This window comes from Trematomus bernacchii, unplaced genomic scaffold (genome assembly GCF_902827165.1).
Source record: "Trematomus bernacchii unplaced genomic scaffold, fTreBer1.1, whole genome shotgun sequence".
NCBI classification, from domain to species: Eukaryota; Metazoa; Chordata; class Actinopteri; order Perciformes; family Nototheniidae; genus Trematomus; species Trematomus bernacchii.
In genome coordinates, this window is record NW_022987732.1 from 543,743 (window position 1) to 558,494 (window position 14,752).

Below are 14,752 nucleotides of genomic sequence, written 5' to 3' on the forward strand. Positions count from 1 at the left end.
TCAGATTTCCTTTACATTTATTAAAAGTTCAGATATGTATAAAAGATACTTCATAGACTGCTCGACTCAATACATTTCTCTGTTTGTTATAATACAGTTTGATACAGGGTAGAAGTGCAAAGGAGTGCCACGTCTTCAGTCTGAGGGAGTGATTTATATCTGCATGCTGAGACTGGTATGATATACAGTAAGTTGACTTTGCAGAGGCAGACTGAGACGGGCGTGTCCGGTTTTCTCTCACAGTTGAACGCTTAATGCTCCTATGATGGGGCTTAAAAGAATGCTAGTGGCTCACGCTAAGTAGGAACTACCAACTTCCTTAAATTTGTTTTTGTTCCTATAAAACTTTTAAGGAAGAATGATTCAACAATGTGACCAGGAACTAAAATTAAAACATTACTAGTTAACTTAATGGTTGAGACTGAGCACTTGATTTTGCACTTCCCTCCCTAAAAACAAACAAAAGACAAGTTAATAGAGTAGATGAACTTAACAGGCCTAACAATGTGATATAGAAAGGGATAACTAGTTCTGTTCAATGAAAAATGCCACATGATTATGATTCAGTAAAGAATGCCACTGTCAATACTCAAATCCTGAATGCATGTGGTAGAATAAAAACCCCACTATGAAATCATACATGATACAATGCCCTCATATTTTAAAATACAAACTGTACAACAAAAGATAATCAGCGCGTCTTAAAGAAGTTTTACTCCGTCTTAGAGACTTCGTTTGACATTTTGGGAAATACAATTAGTAGATATCTTGCAGGGAATAGCAGAATAGTTTATGGTTGCATGGTGAATACAAAGCTGTAGCCTGTTAGCTTATCTAAGCAAAACAACCGGAAACAGGGGGAAACAGCACAATGCTCCAACACAAGAAATATTTCCGGAGAGTAATTGCACAGTGATAAACATCTTCATGGAATAGTTTGGGATTTTAGGAGAATACACATTTTAACTTTGTGGCAGAGAGTACTCTAGGTGCCAGATTCTACAGGTGCACCATAGAGAGGATCCTGGCCGTTGCAACACCCTCAATCGTAAGGCTTTACAGAGGGTGGTGAAAACTGCACAGCACGTCACCAGGACGGAGCTGCCATCCATGGAGGACCTTTACTCCCAGCGGCTCAGGAAGAAAGCCCTCAGGATTATAAAAGACCCCCATCACCCCAGCCACAAACTGTCTGCTGCATCAGAAAAAATACCCATGGACAGTTTCATCCCACAAGCCATAAGACTTTTTTTTTATGTCTTGTTATTGCACTGTTGAGGAACCTGCGATCTAAGATTTTCAAACATTTCATAACAACACCGTAGTTGTGTATATGTTAGGACAATAAACCTTTGAATCTTGAATTGAGACAGCTACTGCTCCCAGACCAGATATAGTCCAGTGTTATGCAATAAAACCTCAGAAAAACAGCACGTTTTCACATTTTCCCCTTTGGATTTTCATCAGATGAAATAAAAAAGATATATAGACAGCATTAACGGAGTTGGTAGGTGGATGTTGTTAGCATAGGACAGACCTAAGCATTTACAGTCTTTATGCTAAGATAACGGCTTCTAGCTTCTAGAACGAGAAGACAAGAGTTCAAAAATCCAAAAAGCTCCAAAATACCTTTAAAAAAAATGTACAGGGCTAAACGTTTTTCTTTCAAATGTAAGGCAGAATTAATCTGTGCAAAAAGAGTCAATGAGTCTCTCCTCCTGACACATTTGTCCATCTGTCTCTCAGTAGTTTGACCTTGTCCTCTCACATGTGAGGCAGGAGGTAGAGTGCTCAGTGAAGCTGGTGTGTGTGAAATTAACCTGCTGCTGCTGGTGGTAGCACCGTTTCAGCTCGAGTGCTTTGAGGCTCTGGAGAGTACAATACTTGGTTTCATGAGCTTCATGTTCCACTTGGCACGCGTTGCAGATTTACTGAATGCCGTACTTTGTCTCCAGCTCCTCGGCGGCCCGGCCCAGGTGCATCTTCCTCAGTTGGTCCAACAGCTCCTGCAACAAGGGCCAGTGCAGCATTGTTCCTCCTCCTCTTCCTCCTCCTCCTCCTCCTGAACGAGACCCTTTCTCCGCCCAAACCCTCAGCATCTGGTAGTGGGCCTCGCGGCAGGATCTGTGGTCCGCCTCCGCCTGTTCGATCTCTGTGTCCGTCACACCGAGGGTTCGCACCAGCTGCTTCACCTGCAGCACGGGAACCAGATCCAGCACCGTGTAGATCAGCTCAGGGACTGCAGGAGGAGGTGAGAGTTAGCACAATAGGTCAACAAGTGTATTGTCAATCTTTCAGTTTGTGTGTACAGACAGAGAGATCGACTCACATATATATCAATATTCCAATTACTATATAGACTATTCTGCACAGTTTCTATCATAATCTGTTTCTATTATATTCGATTTTATTGTATTTACTTGCACTATTATCTGTGTTATTGTGTTGCACTGTGGGAGGAGCCTGTGACCTAAGATGTTCATTGTCATATCTACACTGTAGCTATGCACACATGACAATAAAAGCCTTGAAACTTGAAAATACCGCTTCCCACAATCCCGAATACAAAAATATATAAAAATATGTATACACCTATATACACACACAATCAACAGACACATTTATACACACATTAAGACATAAATAAAAGCACAACAATCGATATATACAAAATAACAGTCACTTCAATATCTTTGAGGAATGTACATTAGTGCAATTAGACTGTCCATAGCAGCGTAAAAAAGTGTCTGTGTTTCTGTATGTTGGACAGAAGCATGCAGTGTGAACTAAGTAAGTACGTTTTTCACAGACAAAGTCACAAAGTGCTTGACAAAACATTAAAACATCATAGGAATCATAAAATAATAAATGACCACACAAGCCACGTGTTAAGAAGTGCTAAAAACACAATAATAACTCCACTCACTCTTGACTTCCAGCGGGACGCAGTCGGGCAGATTGGGCGGCTCCTGGTCACTCACAGCACTTAGAGGAAGAGCCTTATCACTCTGGATATCTGCAGACTCCACAATGAGGGTCAGGAATTGCTATGAAACAAAAACAAAATGTAATGTTATTGACTGTTTATGTACGTCCAGCAGAGGTGAAGTACTCACATGTTTAACTTAACTAAAAGAAGCAAGAGAACAGTTTGAAAAATGCAAATAAAGTCTCGATTTCGAAGTATTAGTAATAAAAGAACATAGATATTAGCATTGAAATAAACTGTATATCTAAGTGCTAACAAGTCAAAATGCTCACTATGCAGTTAGGCACTTTTTAGGGATAGTATTAACCTTAATACCACTGGATTTAAATGTATCAGAAGCACAATACTTTATTTTTCTATAAAGTAATTGGGTTTCGTGACATATGCTCCATTTAACCCTCCTATTGTCTTCGTTTTCCCCCCTTACTTTGGTGTTCACAGTCAAATTTGACTGGTCCTGTTTTAACTGCTATTACATTAACACAAAAACCATTAATCATCACCACATTTCCTTTAACACCCTTTCAAACTGTACATATTGTATCAGACTACTGGTATACATGAACAAATGCAGTAAATATACAAAGAATAGACACTGAACATGTATTGTGTGTGCCAGGTGTGATCCATGTGGGGGGATGGGCACATAAGAGCGGGAAATGTGTCAAATTGTTGTGTGTGTGTGTGTGTGTGTGTGTGTGTGTGTGTGTGTGTGTGTGTGTGTGTGTGTGTGTGTGTGTGTGTGTGTGGTGTGTGTGTGTGTGTGTGTGTGTGTGTGTGTGTGTGTGTGTGTGTGTGTGTGTGTGTGTGTGTGTGTGTGTGTGTGTGTGTGTGTGTGTGTGTGTGTGTGTGTGTGTGTGTGTGTGTGTGTGTGTGTGTGTGTGTGTGTGTGTGTGTGTGTGTGTGTGTGTGTGTGTGTGTGTGTGTGTTTTATCTGATCCGGATGGTTACTAATTCCTTTTCTTTATGGCTAAATGACCGGGAACACCATGGGTGTTACAAAGTTGACTAAATCATCCAAAATTCAATGAAAGTGGTGATCAGCAATTGTACATATATGTTCAAATGTCTAATGTGAAGGATATCATAAAGCCTTAATGCAATCAAATGTAAAACAAAAAAGTTATGATTGATGAAAGTAGTAAATCGGTCAGATTTGACCCGAAGACAACAGGAGGGTTAAAAATGAACAAAAATATATTTAAAAAAAATGCATAAAAAATCTTATATAACATAAGAAGCTAAAGTAAACATGTGCAATAAAAAAAGACAAATAAAGATATTTATTTAACCATAATAAATGAAAGTAAGAATATGCTGACGTGTTATTGTGTTAATGTTAATGTTGCAGCTGGTAAAGTTGATTGCTTATAAATACTGCTGGGTGCCATACCATCATTTCGATGTTGATTGACATTTTGTAATAATAATCTAAACCTGCAAAGTAATTTGTAAGTATAAAGTTCAATGATGGCTTCCAAAATGTGATGAAGTAGAAAGTAGAAATTAATGGAAATACTCAATTTGTTTGTACTTTACAAGTCCAGCACCTAAAGTACTTATTTACACTCAACCATTGCATAGTAAAGTAACCACGGTTAGATCGTTGTACCTCGCCTGACTCCGGGCAAGGGTCCGATTCCTTCTGCATCTTCTTCTTGATAGAGCGTTTTGTGACCATGTGGGTGACGAGAAACACCAGCCCCATCGATACCAGTGACCCCGCTGCAACGCCAGCGATTATGTTGATGAGATGATCATTTCTGTGATCAGGAGCTTCAGACGGATACGAGGGGGAAAAGACATGAAGATGGAGACACGTTAAAAAAGCTGAAATGTTTTTAAAAGCCTATCCTTGTAGAGAAACCAAACAAAGACAACACAATTGTTGGATACCTATCAGATTGGTCTAATCACCTGTTTGATGCTGAGCAGGGATATAACAAGTGAAATTCAAGTCTTTTCTTGTCCTCTTTAAACATCTCATGGCAAGGAATTCAAAACATATGGCATGATCATAAAATATGGAAAACTAGCAGGGACAATACGGCCTTCAGTTATTTGTTAATATCATATGTATTTCATTATTTCCAAGCACTGTATCCATGTAATGTACATTGAAATTAATTTGTCAATTAATTAATTCCTCCTGGACACGGATAAGTACCAGAGAATTTGATAGATAATAATAATAATAATAATAATAATAATAATAATAATAGAAGACATTTGTATAGCGCCTTTCAAGGGAACCAAGGCTGCTTTACATGGTGAACAAACAAACAAACAAACAAACTAAATATAGACTGAGAAAGTAAAAAATCCTAATCCGATTTTTGTTAATTTAAGTTCCCACCTTTGTAAGTGTTGATTGCACGGCTTAGTTGAATACTCGATTCTGATTGGTCAATTTGGACATTCCAGAGATCTGTTAACTAACCGCTACTAAGGATAACAGACTGTTGCTAAGGAGGATCAGGGGGCTATGTTTATACACATAAAAAGTACGTTGTAAGTCAGTGCGGCTGTATCTCATTACACATCACACACACACATCATACTGGAACCACAGAATGATACCAGAAGCTGCATTATTCATACTACACGTGTATTTCATGGCCTTGTGATCAAGTGCTCACCTTTTGTTTCTGTAGTAATTGGCAAACAGTGGTCTTGGCACTCAGACGTACAACTGTGGAGAAAAAAAAGAGGACGTTACTCAACATTTAGGAGGAAGTCGCAAATCTTTAGACGAAGTGATTAACACAACGCACGACAGGTACTTTTTTAACAGCGAAGTGATTGTAGTCGACACTTAAACATAGTTACACAGTTACACAGAAATTGATACAAAGTGAAAGAGAGATAATGCTCCATCGGTGACAAGTAATGGTTACGCTAACAAGGATTATTGGATGCCGTAGTTTCTTCCATTTGCCACTTTTATCTGTGACAAATATCTGTTTAAGTCAATCTCAAGTTTACAGGACACATTCCTCACTGTTATTAAGATTTCCCAGACACTATCGAAGTGCTTTTTACAAGTTCTCCATTTTGTATTCTAACTACTAATTCCCCTTTTCAAATGTCAACGTAAGCAGTTTAGTTTCTAAAATAAACCTTGGCCAAATGTAACCCCTTCATGTCTGTGATTTTGTAGATCTCAGCTTTTGTTTCACATCTACAACAGTTTGATAGCCATGTCTTTAATATATATAAATGTCTCTCATACTACATCAAAGGATAGCTATTACAGTATTTCATTGTTCATTCATATTTATCTTTTTCCATCTTAAATGTATTTATTTTTCCTTCGAATCACTTGCACCATTATTTCATGATTTGTATTTATTTGTATGTCTTTTTGGGAGGTCTTAAAGAGGCCCTATTATGTTTTGTTTTTTACTTGTAGTGTGTTATATAGGTTTTTTTGCATGTTAATGGTCTGCAAAGGCTAAAAAAGTTCTCCCACACACACACAAATCCGCAACGCCCCTTCTCTGAACATCTTCAAATCAACCCTTAAAACTCATCTGTTCAACATCGCCTTCCAACAATAACTCACTCCCCCCCACCCCACTTACACTTCCATTTCTACCCCCTGTTTTATGTTTATGTTTTTTATGTTTTATGTCTTGTCCTTGTATGTTTCTTTGTAAAGCGACCTTGAGGTTATGAAAGGCGCTATATAAATTCAAGTTATTATTATTAGTATTACTATTATTATTATCATTATTAACATACACTGACAGGCATCACTATGTGACACTTGCGCTTCTATTGGCTAGCGCTCTAACACATTGTACGTGATAGGCTAAGGGGCGGGACACATCTAAGCGGTTGACCAATCACAACAGAGCTGGCCAGCTAACCAATCAGAGCAGACTGGGCTCTGGTTTCAGACAGAGGGTGAAAAGAGGTGCTGCAGTACAGGCAGTATGAGACAAATAAAGAGCTTTTTGAACATTAAAGCATGGAGACATGTCACAGTAGAGACACTACATAGTGATATACACCTGAACATCAGCAGGAGAGGACTCTTTAAAGTAGAGACACTACATACTGATATACACCTGAACATCAGCAGGAGAGGACTCTTTAAAGTAGAGACACTACATACTGATATACACCTGAACATCAGCAGGAGAGGACTCTTTAAAGTAGAGACACTACATACTGATATACACCTGAACATCAGCAGGAGAGGACTCTTTAAAGTAGAGACACTACATACCGATATACACCTGAACATCAGCAGGAGAGGACTCTTTAAAGTAGAGACACTACATACTGATATACACCTGCACATCAGCAGGAGAGGACTCTTTAAAGTAGAGACACTACATACTGATATACACCTGAACATCAGCAGGAGAGGACTCTTTAAAGTAGAGACACTACATACTGATATACACCTGAACATCAGCAGGAGAGGACTCTTTAAAGTAGAGACACTACATACTGATATGCACCTGAACATCAGCAGGAGAGGACTCTTTAAAGTAGAGACACTACATACTGATATACACCTGAACATCAGCAGGAGAGGACTCTTTAAAGTAGAGACACTACATACTGATATACACCCGAACATCAGCAGGAGAGGACTCTTTAAAGTAGAGACACTACATACTGATATGCACCTGAACATCAGCAGGAGAGGACTCTTTAAAGTAGAGACACTACATACTGATATACACCTGAACATCAGCAGGAGAGGACTCTTTAAAGTAGAGACACTACATACTGATATACACCTGAACATCAGCAGGAGAGGACTCTTTAAAGTAGAGACACTACATACATGTACTGATATGAACCTGAAAATTAGCATAATAGGACCACAAGATGTTCATTGCCATTAACTATTCTGTAGTTATTGTTCATATGACAAATAAAGTAATAATTTTTTTATCTTTTAATATTCCTCTCTCAGTGTACCAGTCGAAACACAAGCCAATAATGCAGTTTCTTTTAACAAATGGGCACTTGTTTAGTAAAAAGTAAGTCAGCAACCCAGTTCCAGTGCTGCGTAACTTCCCTCTTCTGACGCACACAAGTGGAACAATTTAACAATGTCGGAAGTATGCCGCAAGTTTCAATTCAACAAACCGACTTCCCCATTAACAGCTCAAAATAAAAGCATCCCAAACTGCAGGATGGGAACAAAGCGTGGACCAAAAGCTTGTTGTTATACTCACGTCTTGCAGGGTTCACATGTCCTGCCTTTGACTTTGTAGTACTTCTCTTTACATTCACACACTATGTTGTTCTCTGGTGTACCTGTGCACAAGAACAATGATATTTAGACTTGATGAGCAAAAGAAAAAGGAGTATCAGTATGATTCAAAGTCACATCTTAATACATACATGTCTTTTTCTCAATCTCGTTCAGTTTACATGATGAACATTTGCGACACTCGTATTTCTCTGAGTCGATGTTGAGCTTGTAGTAACCGTCCTTACAGCGACAAACTGTGTTTTTGATTTTTTTACATGGGGTTACCTCCACTTCATGATTTGGTGCTGTGGGAAACAAGTTATAAAGACAGAAAAAAGTTAATAAAGCAAACTATATACAACACTGACTCCCGCTGAGGGACCAGGTAGCACAGGAACTACATCAAATGTGTGGAGGAGGCTGTGGCTCAGTGGCATAGTGCGGACCGTACTGAATGTTTTTAAGTCGCTTTGGATAAAAGCATCTATCAAGTGACATGTAATGCAATGTAAAAATGTCCAGGAAAGAACATGGTTTATTTAATTTATTTACATCCTGTCCTTCTCTGTCTGTAAACACAAACTGAGTAAGATTGACATTAAAGTTGACTTTGATCCTCTGTTGCTCTGGTAAAAAAAAGAAATGTATTTGCCTCTCTGGTGCACAATTACTCCTCCACCTGTCTAGCAATATATACCCAAATGAATCCCACCGTGCCTCAAGCTGCCTACAAAGCACAAGCATAAACAACTACTACAACTAACACTAAATAATTAACACACAAAGAAAGCGAGAAAATACATGTTTTGCTATTGTGACGACCCCTCCACACCACTAGGCGTTCCGTGGTCTCTCTCTCTCTCTGTTTACAGGATCCGGTGCTGTGGGGCCTGATGAGCTGCACCTGGGTCGAAAAGGCCTACAAGAAGAGAGCCCAGCCGGATACGTCTCTCTCTCTCTCATTCCTCTCGCACACTCCCCGTGTGTCTCCAAAATAAAAGGATTGTTATACTTTCAGACCCCTCGTCTCGCCTCCCAGCTTTTTGTTGCAGCCCAAGAGCCGGGTTGTAACATATGGGGGCTCGTCCGGGATCCATATGTTACAACCCGGCTCTTGGGCTGCAACAAAAAGCTGGGAGGCGAGACGTATCCGGCTGGGCTCTCTTCTTGTAGGCCTTTTCGACCCAGGTGCAGCTCATCAGGTAAACGCCGGCCCCACAGTAAACAGAGAGAGATTGAGACCACGGAACGCCTAGTGGTGTGGAGGGGTCCTCACACTATTAAATAATTAAAGAAATGAGTAGTGTAAACCCCTGAGGCGATACCAGTTCAGAAAATGGAAAATGTTAAACCCCTTCCCCCACATCATTATTCTGACGGTTCATAATGCTCTCTGTTTTCTCTCTGGGTTTTCTCTGGGCAACAGCTTCCTCCACCAGGCGGTCAGGTTGCTGAACTCTCTCCCCTCCCTCCATCTCTTCCGCCCTCTGACATCTCTCCCCTGAACTCTCCACCCTGCCACCGACCTTTCTCCCCTGCTCCAAATGGTCCTGGACTCTAACCCCCTAAACTCACTTTTCTGCCCATCTCGGCTGCTACTGCACTGAAACAGTACTTTGAACACTTAAATTATATTATTAACATTTTAAACTGTATACCCCGGTTATCTAGGCCCTTTGTTTTGTTTAATGTATAACATGTTTATCTAGGCCCTTTTTGTTTTTTGTTTGATGTATACATGTCACACTGTAGGACTGCGGGAAACGATATTTCGATATTTCTGGATGTACAACATGTAGAATTATTGACAATAAAGCTGACTTTGACTTTGACTTGACTTTTCTGTATTTGTTTTATTATTATTATCATTATAATGTGGCTGTACCTTTGCAGATTTTGCAGCTCCTGCAGTTGCGGGAGTAGTTCTCCTGGTCTGTGTACTGTCTATCGGGACATTCCTTGCAGATACTCCTTGTATTATTAGAATGACACATTTCTACAAGGCTAAAACCTGGAAAACATGAAAGAAACACAGAGTAGGTCTTCAACTAACAATCCATTCAATTCAATTCAATCATTTGGTGTATAAAATGTTAGAAAATAATGAAACATTTCCATTTTGGTTTCTCAAAGTCGAAGTCTTTAAATGAAGGATGCATTGATGCAACCTATGAATGCATAAACTAGAAGCTTGTCGTATGCATAATTAAATAATTTAATTGAATAAATGCCAATGTAATGCCATTAAATATAGCCTATTATACTAAAAAAAAGATTAATAACAAAGGATTATGGCGGACAACAAAAAGCACAAATGCAGCCTGACTGTTATTACTTAAATCTTCTCATTGAGTATTTCATTTTCTTGCATGTTGTGCAAGTTATTCTTAAGGTATTTGTGCTCATTCAAAGTCAGTGTGGTGTGTTTCCCTGCCACAAAAGAGGAATAAATAACTAAATACATTGTTGTCGGCATCGGCTGAGAAAAATACAATCAGTTCATCCCTACTTTATAATAGTATTTAGTTAAATAGGATGTTATACGAAGCAGGAATTCTTCATATTTAAGAGTCTGAAAAAGCATTTCTTTCTGCCGCATTAAATCGATTACCAAAATTGTTGTTCATTATCCTTCAGTCAACTCACTTGTCTATTATTCCACTACATGTTGCACTGTTAAAGAGGCCATATTATGTATTAGTAGTGTAGCACAGGCAGTATGAGAAAAATAAAGATATTTTTGAACATTAACGCATGGAGACATGTCCCAGTAGAGACAACAAATACAAATATGAGCATAATATGGCGTCTTTTAGACTTTGTAGAATGGATTTGATGTTAGAAAAGGAGGACCTCCTGTGGGCTATTTCCAATAATGAGGATGCTACTGTGAATCATGTGCAGCGTGCAGAAATACAGTACCTCGATGGCATTTGTTGCAACAGACCCCGTTGTCATTGTCATACTCCCCAGCTGGACACGTCTTGGCCTCTGAGACCAATGTCAGAGCGGTGAGGACCATGCACTGAAACAGAGAATTTGCAATGAATTTACAAAGTTTTTCCATGGATTCATGCCATTACAAAGTGAGTCACTTCAAGTTGTTCTCACCATAGGGAGCAGTATTGTGCCAACAGGAGCTTTTCTGTCCCATCTTCCTCTCAGCCCAGCGCCCTCCATCATCTTACAGCTTTAAGTCAATCCATCTGAGGACACCTGCAAGGAAAACAGTCTGTCAAACATCTAACAGCCAATTTAGTGTATTTTTGACTCTTGGCCCACACATTTCTAATTAAACCTAACTTTGAAATGCCTTAAATATCCCTACATTCCCTAAGGTCTCTATAGTCTCAGTTGAAAATGGTGATGAAGTGCATGTTTCCTATCAATGTTTTAAAATGACTTGCTACAAAACAGTGAATATGGGTTTTTTTAGGACCCTGCTGATATTACATGTTACTTGTTACTTATACAATAAGATATACAATAAAACATGCAAGTTAATAATAAAGCCTTCAGTAAACCTCTGTGGCTGAAAACATTTAACTTGATCTGATAAGGGTTGAACCAACTGATAATGTAGAGCGGCCTGAGTCTTACGTTTCCTAAAATGTCCAGGGAAAAGAGGACACATCTTTCTGATTTAGCTAAAAACATGGCCTTTACTCAGGTGCTGGGTCTATTTTCTGTACACATTTCATCCATCAACCAATAATGTTGTCTGGTGTGTAAATAGGAGCTGTATGTGCTTAATTAAAGTGGTTAAAAATAGAAAAACAATCCATCTATTTCGTAAAAATGTCCAGCAAAAAGAGGATCCAATGTTATGATTTCGCTAACAACGTGACCTGAAATTGAGTCAGGTCATATTTATAAGAACAGCATCGTTTTCTGTACTTATTTCATCCATAAAATAATGTTTTTGGGTATGTAAATAAGAGCCATTTGTGCATAATTTAAGTGCTTCAAATTAGAAAACAACCATTTCCTAAAATGTCCAGGGAAAAGAGGATCCAATTTTGGTAAAGTCATATTTGAAAAGAAAAGCAAAGTGTTCTGTACATACAGTATGTTATCCATCAATCTATTGTATAAATAAGAGTAACTTTAGACATGTTTTTCCACCTACATGATATCTAACTATGCAGTTTCGGGAGTCCAAACACAATAAAATGGAGGACAAATCACAACAAATTTGATTAGAGGCTTTAAATAATAAACAGGCTTATCTATACACTTTGCTAAGGACATGTATTAATCAGAACTACTTTCTGACAAAGATCAAATAGCTGACAGGTATTTGCATTAAGTTGAGGAAGAATCATATTTGGGAGGGGGGGGGGGGTTAGTTTCAGATGTGGTTTTCTCATCACATTAGTAGATAAAACGAAACCTTCAGCAAGGTTAGCAAGAGGTAAGCAGGACACTTTGATGATCTGATCATTTGAATAAGAAGTAAAGTTAAACGCCAAATATCACATTTTAAACAACCCATACATACATACATACATACATACATACATACATACATACATACATACATACATACATACATACATACATACATACATACATGGTTGTGAATGTTAAAATAAAGTTATTGACATTATGTTGATTGGGTTTTACTGAGAGTGAGAAACAGGTCATTTAAGGTTGTCATAAGAAAAGTTAAATGCATGATAAATAACATTTTGGAAGTCACTGAATTGGATTCAACCCACAGAAAAACATGGAGGATATACGTGTTTCTTTATTGTAAATGTAGTTTGTGGATAAAGAAAGAATGAATAGGTCTACAGACAGTTAAAAAAACACTTTGGCATATCCTGCATATTTCTGCGACACTTGTTTGGCAGCCTGTTGACTTCCCTGTCGCACTCGTACTGAGAATAAACTCGAATCTAAAACCTCAAATCAACCTGAACACTTACTTGTTTACCGATAACGTTGACGTATTAAAGTACTTAATCTACACTCATTTTTTTACTGTTTTATCACTGGTTTCGCTTTAGTTCCCACCACAAAACGCCCACCAGAAGTCTGATATGATCTCCTCTTCCCACAGGCCGACATTCAGAGATATTTTACCGACACTTACCTGGACAAACACCGTGGATAATCTCTTTTACCGCAGGTCCATAACTCCACAGGAATGTATATTTAATTTAATATAACTTCGTATTATTTTGTATAAAAGTAGAAGCAGAGCGACGACGCTACTGACCCGGCTGAGCAAGAGCGGGGGAGGACTGAATACGGGAAATAGCTGCGTCACGAGACTTCTTGGAAGTGTGAAGCAAGTTAGACAAGGCAACTGAGAGCTAAAAGTGAACACACAAACACATAGGATAAAGTGAGCAATGTACACAGGTGAGGAAGTCTGCAGCTAGCTCACTTTCAGATCAGTTTACATCCCAAAAGATATAGAAGATAGCACAGGTGCAGTGGATTCTTTACTCAAGTAATTAAGCAGTGATAGAAAGTAACTAAGTAGAGGTGGGTGAAGTACTCAGATGTTGTACTTAAGTAGAAGTAGAAGTACAAGAGTGTAGGAATACTCTGTTACAGTAAAAGTCCTGCATTCAAAATGTTACTCAAGTAAAAGTGCAAAAGTATTAGCATCCAAATATACTTAAAGTACCAAAAGTAAAAGTACTCATCGTGCAGATTGGTCCATTTCAGAATAATATATATGATGTGTTTTATAATGATTGATCATTAAAGTGTTATCAAAGCTGGTAAAGGTGTAGCTAGTTTGAATGACTTTGCATACTGCAGGGTAGTTTGTGAATTTACTCCAGGTGGAACTAAAGTCTGATTTAAGTGTTGATTATATTTCACATCATTAATCCAAAACCTGCAAAGCAACTAAAGGTATTAAACAAATGTTATGTAGTGGAGTAATATTACACGATTTACCTCTGAATTGTAGTGGGGCAGAACAGAAGTATAAGTTTAGATGCAGTTTGGGGTAATAAATACATTATTTATGCTGCCTTACTGGTTGGGTTTCTGCCTGTATCAAAGTGTACTACTGTTAATATCAGGGTCCCATGATTTGGTACGGTTAGACCAGAGCACTTTAGTGCAGCGGTCAATCCTAAAATAAACTTAAATAACAAGTGTACATTAAAGGGTCTTAAACATGTCTTTAGTAATTGTAATGTTATTTCTCATGTCTGTTTACATGTTTCTTTTCTTGTATACTTCTTGTAATTGGCTTTCTTGTTATTTTCTTGTTTTTACTTGTTGTTAGTCTTCATTATGAATCACAAGTTGCATTATCATAGATTCTACTTTTGGAGGGGGGGCTACAGAACCACCCATGTTGTTGTATATAACAATAAAGCTTTTGAATCCTTGAAGTATGACTCGATGCACTGTAATTATGGGCCACAGTGAAGTATAGGCTGGTACTTTATATAGGGACCCAGCAGAGCATGTAGTCATGTGACTTCTCTGGTACATTACATGAAAGAGCTCAGTCAGCAGAGCAAGTACCTCCTGAGAAAAACCACATCCTTCCTCTTCAGTGAGCTGTG

General features: G+C 38.5%; 1 protein-coding gene across 1 annotated transcript; it reads right to left on the minus strand.

The window, feature by feature from the left end:
• tnfrsf1a (tumor necrosis factor receptor superfamily, member 1a) lies at positions 1–13,488 on the minus strand. Its single transcript, XM_034145699.1, has 10 exons — positions 13,309–13,488; positions 11,322–11,426; positions 11,133–11,235; positions 10,096–10,221; positions 8,360–8,515; positions 8,191–8,272; positions 5,629–5,681; positions 4,602–4,765; positions 2,927–3,047; positions 1–2,239 (listed from the first exon to the last, which is right to left on the minus strand). The coding sequence occupies exons 2-10, from the start codon at positions 11,391–11,393 to the stop codon at positions 1,929–1,931; spliced, it is 1,188 nt and encodes a 395-aa protein (XP_034001590.1). The 5' UTR covers positions 11,394–11,426; positions 13,309–13,488; the 3' UTR covers positions 1–1,928.
• Positions 13,489–14,752: the final 1,264 nt, after the last annotated feature.